The 6,599-nt window shown below is 46.8% G+C and overlaps 1 protein-coding gene across 1 annotated transcript; it reads left to right on the top strand.

Annotated features, from left to right (window-relative positions):
- The first annotated feature begins 1,049 nt into the window (after positions 1 to 1,049).
- Positions 1,050 to 6,100, top strand: LOC125910297 (60S ribosomal protein L31-like). Its single transcript, XM_049614081.1, has 2 exons — positions 1,050 to 1,498; positions 5,952 to 6,100. Exons 1-2 carry the CDS (start codon positions 1,072 to 1,074, stop codon positions 6,098 to 6,100), a joined length of 576 nt encoding a protein of 191 aa, XP_049470038.1. The 5' UTR covers positions 1,050 to 1,071.
- Positions 6,101 to 6,599: the final 499 nt, after the last annotated feature.

The raw sequence follows: 6,599 nt of genomic DNA on the forward strand, positions 1-6,599 counted from the left end.
AATAAATAAACATTAAAAATTTTTTTATTAAAAAAAGTAAGAAATTTTAATTAAAAAAATAAAAAAATAAAATGGAGCAAATATGTGCAAAACACACATCGTCAAAAGACCTGTATCTACAATAGAAAATAACTCTGAAAACTTAATTAGAAAACAAAGAAAACAACCACATTTTTTAAAGGGGCAAAAACTTTGAACACTTTATCAGAGAAGATAACTGGATGGCAAAGAAGCACATGAAAAGGTGCTCAATGTCACTAGTCAACAATGGAAACAACCCAAAGGTCCTTCAACTAGTGAATGAATAAACAAACTGGTACAGCCATCTGATGGGATGCTATTTGGCAACAAAAAGGAAGGACTTATTGATACACGTAACAATGTGGATAAAATCAAATGCATTATACTAAACAGAAACCAGTCTCAAAAAGTAAGTCATATATGGTTCTATTTATATGACATTCTGAAAGTGCACTTTTTAGTTTTTGCTTTTTTTTTTTTTTTTTTGCAGAGCCCAACACAGAGCCCAACACTGGGCTTGAACTCACAAACCTGAGATCAAGAGTCCAATGCCCAACCAACTGAGCCCACCCAGGCACCCCTATATGACATTCTGTAAAAAGCAAAACTATAAAGACAGAAAATGGATCAGTGGTTACTAGGAGCTGGGGCAGGGGAGGGGTTGGCTACAAAGAAAAACAGAGGAGTTTTTGAGGAAGATGGAACATTTCTTGATCATGGCAGTACCTACATGATTTTCTTTTTTTGGCAGTTACATGATCATATGAGTGTCAAAACTAAAAACTAAAAAGGAGTGCATTTTACTGTATATAAACGATATGTTAATAAGTCTGAGTAAAATAAACAAAACTAAGGAAATAGATCTTCTGGTGATACTGCTCAAGATAAAAGACAAAGTCACACAAGTTTAAACAAATTTTAGGAATTGAGAAATATAATTACAGACCTGATTACAGATAATAAAATTTTAAAAATCAAAACACTTTACACCAACAAATTCGAAAATATATACTAAAATGGTAGCTCGCTTTCCAACCCGGGCCTGGCAGGATGGCTCCCGCAAAGAAGGATGGAGAGAAGAAGAAGGGCCGTTCTGCCATCAGCGAGGTAGTAACCAGAGACTACACCATCAACATTCACAAGCACATCCACGGAGTGGGTTTGAAGAAGCATGCCCCTCGGGCACTCAGAGAGATCCAGAAATTTGCTATGAAGGAGACGGGAACCCCAGATGTGCGCATCGACACCAGGTTCAACAAAGCTGTCTGGGCCAAAGGAACAAGGAATGTTCCATACCGTATCCATGTGCGGTTGATCAGAAAACGTAACAAGGATGAGGATTCACCAAACAAGCTCTGTACGTTGGTGACCTATGTACCTGTCACCACTTTCAAAAATCTACAGACTGGGTTTTTTTTTTTTTTAATTTTTTTTTTTTTTACATTTATTTTTGAGAAACAGAGTGAGACAAAGCGTGAACGGGGGAGGGGCAGAGAGAGGAGGAGACACAGAATCTGAAGCAGGTCCCAGGCTCTGAGCAAGCGGTCAGCACAGAGCCTGATGCGGGGCTCGAACCCACGAACTGTGAGATCATGACCTGAGCCGAAGTCGGACACTCAACCGACTGAGCCACCCAGGCGCCCCAAAAATCTACAGACTGTTAATGTGGATGAGAACTAACTGCTGATTGTCAAATAAAGGTATAAAACTGCAAAAAAATTTAAAAAAATAAATTAATTAAAAAATAAAATAAAATAAAATGGTAACTTCATAGAAAAAAAAAAAACCACCAAAATTAATAAAACAGAAAACCTAACTAAATCAACAATCATTCAGGAAATTAAACTGGTAATCAAAAGTATCTCCCATCAAAAAGACACCAGGCACATATGATTTTATATGTCAGCTTTATCCAACTGTTAAGAAACCAATAAACTCCTGGGGCGCCTGGGTGGCTCAGTCGGTTAAGCATCCGACTTCAGCTGAGGTCATGATCTCACGGTCCGTGAGTTCGAGCCCTGCGTCGGGCTCTGTGCTGACCACTCAGAGCCTGGAGCCTGTTTCGGATTCTGTGTCTCCCTCTCTCTCTGACCCTCTCCCATTCATGCTCTCTCTCTGTCTCAAAAATAAATAAACGTTAAAAAAAAAGTTTTAAAGAAACCAATAAACTCTATATCCTACAAAGTGTTTCAGAAAATTTTAAAAAGGTGAGCAAGCTATTTTGTTTTATGGGGTTAGTATAGTTTTCTGATAGTAAATAAGTACAAGAAAAATTACAGATCATTTTCACTAAGGAATATAGATGCATAAAATTTTTTAAAAACTGCTGTATTTTATTTATTTTTCTGTATACATTTTTAAAGTTATTTATGTATGTATGTATGTATGTATGTATTTATTTGTTTATTTAAGTAATCTCTATACCCAACCCAGGTTCAAACTCATGACCCCGAGAGCAAGAGTTGCATGTTCTCCCAACTAAGCCGGCCAGGCTTCCCCAAAACTGCTGTATTTTAAGGGGTGCCTGGGTGGCTCAGTCGGTCAAGCGTCCAACTTTGGCTCAGGTCAGGATCTCATGGCTCCTGGGTTCAAGCCCTACGTCTGTGCTGACAGCTCCGAGGCTTGAGTCTGCTTTGGATTCTATGCTTCTCTCTGTCTCTGCCCCTCCCCTGCTCGTGCTCTGTCTCGGTCTCAAAAATAAATAAACGTTAAAAAAAGTTAACACACACACACACTCCCACAGGCTCTTATCACAATGAAGTAGGGTTTAGCAAGGATATGAGGATAGTTTAACAGCAAACACTTCTGTCAATATTCAGCACAATGCATTATATTACCAAATTAAAGAAAAATGTGTTACCATCTTCAGAGATGCAGAAGAGGCATTTGGTAAAATTAAACATTCATTCATTTTTAACAACACTCGGCACACTAGTGATTGGAGGCATTGACTACGGTGATGCCCACAGCCAGACTGTGAGGGACACGCATAAACTAACACAGATCCAGTTTCTTGGTACTTGCTGCCATGGGGTGGCTTGCACACCCTCAGTAAAGTACTGCCAGGGGCTTGTGTGAAGTATTTTGGGTAAGTTTCAAAACAACATGGTTTTATTTTGGACTCAGTGCTGCCAGAAAGTGGGGGCAGATTTACATTTCAATTTTTTTAAGTTTATTTATTTTGAGAGAGAGAGAGAGAGGAGAGAGAGAGAGAGAGGGGAGAGAGAGAGAGAGAGAGAGAGAGAGAGAGAGAGAGAAAGCAAGCAGCGGATGGGCAGGCAGAGAGAATCCCAAGCAGGCTCTGTACTGTCAGCACAGAGCCCGATGAGAGGTCCAGTCTCACGAACTGTGAGATCACGGCCTGAGCAGAAATCAGGAGTCAGACACAAGCAACTGAGCCCCACTATATTTCCATTTTTATCGAGGAGGCTCTCTGGACCCCACCTGTCGTGACTCTCTGCCTGCTGCCATCTCTACTGGTAATTATGACACCTAGAGCGGGCTTTAAAACCTCCAAGGTGGGGGCCACCTGACTGGCTCAGTTTGTCAAACATGTGACTCTTGACCTCAGGGTTGTGAGTTCGAGCCCACGTTAGGTGTAGAGATTATTTAAGTAAATAAATAAACTGAAAAAAAAAAATCCCTCCAAGGATAATATTTAAAGCCATGAGAATGGTCCTCTAAACTCTTCCCCATTGAGTCACCATCTTCTGGGCTACGGCCCTTGGGCAGCACACCCCCACCCACACACCCTCGTTTGCAACCATACCAGACTCCCCCGCGCTCCCCGGCATCACAGCCACTGTCACCCCTCGAACCGAGCCGTGGCTCACACTTTCAGCTCTGCCTAGAAGGCCCCTCACCCTTGCTTATCTCTTTCCTGCCTGGCAAACTTCTATTGCTTCTAGACCCGGCTCAAATGTCATGTGCTCTGCACCCCTTTACCCCTGTGTTGTCCCCCTCCTCATCATTCCTGCAGTCTTTCTTTCCTGTCTCTTGCCCTTCTTCGTCCTACATCAATGAAATACTGACCCTCTGGGTGCTAAGGAGTCCAGGGTGAATCAGGAGGCCACAGATCAGTGACAAGACTTACAGAACCACATGGGAAAACCTCAAGGTTGGAGCAGGTCTGCTAGTCAGCTCAGCCAGCCCAGCTTCCGGCACTGGTGGGCACTTTGCAGATGCTCAGGGAACAGCTGTTGGTTGAAAGGAGTCTGTTCTGTGTTGAAATGTGTCCCCCCCCCCCGCCCCCCCCCCCCGCAAATGATCCTTTCTAATCCTAACTCCCCAGTACCTGTGAACATAACCTTATTTGGAAATAGGGTCTTTGGAGATGAAATCAAGTTAAGATGAGGTCACGCTGGACTGGGTAGATTTTAATCTGAATACTGGTGTCCTCCTAAGTAGAAGGAAATTTGGACACAGGCATACAGGGAAGGCCTTGAAGGTGGAGGCAGAGACTGAAGCCATCTACAAACCAGCCAGAGACAAAGAAGCAGGAGGAGGCAGGGAAAGTTTCCCCCTCTGGAGCCTTCAGAGGGGGAATGGCCCGCTGATACCTTGACTTTGAACTTGTAGCCTCCAGAACTGTGAGAGAATACATTTCTGTTGCTTTAAGCCACCCAGTTATGGTAACTTGTTTCCGCAGCCCTAGGAGACCAATACGGAGTCATAAACTCCTGAGTCACCTCCCCCCCACCCCCCCCCCCCCCCCCCCCCCCCCCCCGCCCCCCACTGCCCTAGAAGGCTGCAGCTGCCCCAAACTCTGCTGCAGGCTGGATCTCCCCCCCACCCCGAGCCTGGCCCAGGCCTCCGCTCTGTGACCACCAGAGGACTACCTCCCCATAGACACTAGATGGCGCCAGCGGACTGAGCCCTCCCGGTTCTCCGGGCCCCCAGGGGCTGGTAAAGGGACTCCGTGCAAATCCAAGATGGGGATCAGACATCCAACTTTAAGTTCTTTCCAAAGAAAGTGGCTTTTGTTCTGTCAGAGAGGAAATTGGATCCTCTCCCTTGCAAACTGTCCTGCCAACTCAATCTCGCCCTTCCTCCTTCTCAGCCTCAGAATTTGAGTGGACGAAGTGCAGGCCATGCCCATGAGGCCCTGAGCACAGGATTCGCAATCGTGATTTGGGGCAAGCCGGCCTGGGTGTCCCAGGTGTGGGGACTACCACCTCCGCAGACGGCGTGGATGTGGGAGGGAAGACAGGGTGTGCATCCACTCTGGCTCTTGGGACTCTGTATTCGCCTCCCAACTTGACATCTCCAACGGCTAACGTCCATTAGACCCAGCTCCTCCTCCAGCCTTCCCATCGCAGAGAGCCCACTCCACAATCTGAGAGCCATTTCTGATACTTTCTTCTCTTTCTCCCCGTGTCCTACCCATTGCTGCGCACTGAAGAGCCCGCCTCCAAAGCACATTTGAGATTTGTCCGTTTCTCCCCACTGCCCCTGCCACCCCCTGGTCCAGGCCACCACATTGCTCACCTGGACTAGCCCCTTGCTACTCAGTGTGGTCTGTGGATCAGCAGCATGGGCACCACCTGGGAACTTGTTAGAGACGCTGGGTCCCAGGACCCGCCCCAGACCTCCTGGACCCGAATCTACATTTCGGTAAGCTCCTCTCGGGTGACCAGGGAATTCTTGAGGCACGGTGCTGACTCGTCTTTCCGCACCTGCTCTTACCCTCCTCCACCCAGTTGAACAGAGTAAGAAGAACCTTTTGGAGACATACCAGATGATTCCACTCCCCTGCTAAAAGGCTTCCGTGGCTTCAGTGCTCTTAGATGATGTTCAAGTCTTTATCATGGCCTATGAGACTTGCCTACTCCTGCAGCATGCTTTCACCCCACTCTCCTTCTGGCTCCCAGCCCTTCCTCCTTCTGAGTTCCCGGCAGGCTGGACCTCTAACTGGAACCTTCCTCACCTAGTTAACCCCTGTGCATTTTTGCATCTCAACCATCACTTCCTCAAGGAAGCTCTGGACCACACCAACGGGGTCCAGCTGACCAGACCAGTTTTCACAGGCAGAGACTGCGTGGATCTGTGCTCCTCTGTATTCCTAGTGCCTGGCACCTAGTAGGTGCTCAACACACTTGCTAATTACTGATGTGTCAGAGCAGGCCCATGAGGGTGTGAGTGCTTGTGTTTCCGGAGCTACTGTGACTCTCCATCCCAGGATTATAAGGACCAGGCCAGCATCAGATCTGGTAGAGCCATGGACGCTGTGCCCCCGAGATACCGGATCCCCTCTCTGCACATTGTCCTGCCAATCCCGACTTGCCCTCTGCAACCTCAGTGTTGCAGTTGCTGTGGGGAGAAGTAGGAGGGGGCGGAGCACTCACTGACTGCCTGGTTCTGCCCTCACTGGCAGGCTGTCCTCTGCTCCTCCCACTTCCTCTACAAGTTCCAGTGGGGGCCAAAGACTTCTATTTTCACCCCAAAAGCAATCCCCTGGCTTTGTCCCCCACACCCAAACAAGGGCGAGGACCCTTCCCTGGGTCCTGGCCCCTCACTCCAAGACCTCTTGACCTTCTGCACTGGCCCCTGACTTGCTCTTTCCAATCAAAGCTTTCTTT

The sequence above is a fragment of the Panthera uncia genome (assembly GCF_023721935.1).
Source record: "Panthera uncia isolate 11264 chromosome B3 unlocalized genomic scaffold, Puncia_PCG_1.0 HiC_scaffold_1, whole genome shotgun sequence".
Lineage (NCBI taxonomy): Eukaryota > Metazoa > Chordata > Mammalia > Carnivora > Felidae > Panthera > Panthera uncia.

Excerpts from the sequence above, each read along its gene's own strand:
- LOC125910297 (XM_049614081.1), top strand. The coding sequence starts at position 1,072 with ATGGCTCCCGCAAAGAAGGATGGAGAGAAGAAGAAGGGCCGTTCTGCC. Across the intron at positions 1,499-5,951 it reads ACAGAGTGAGACAAAGCGTG|TTAACCCCTGTGCATTTTTG; the intron begins AACGGGGGAGGG and ends TTCCTCACCTAG.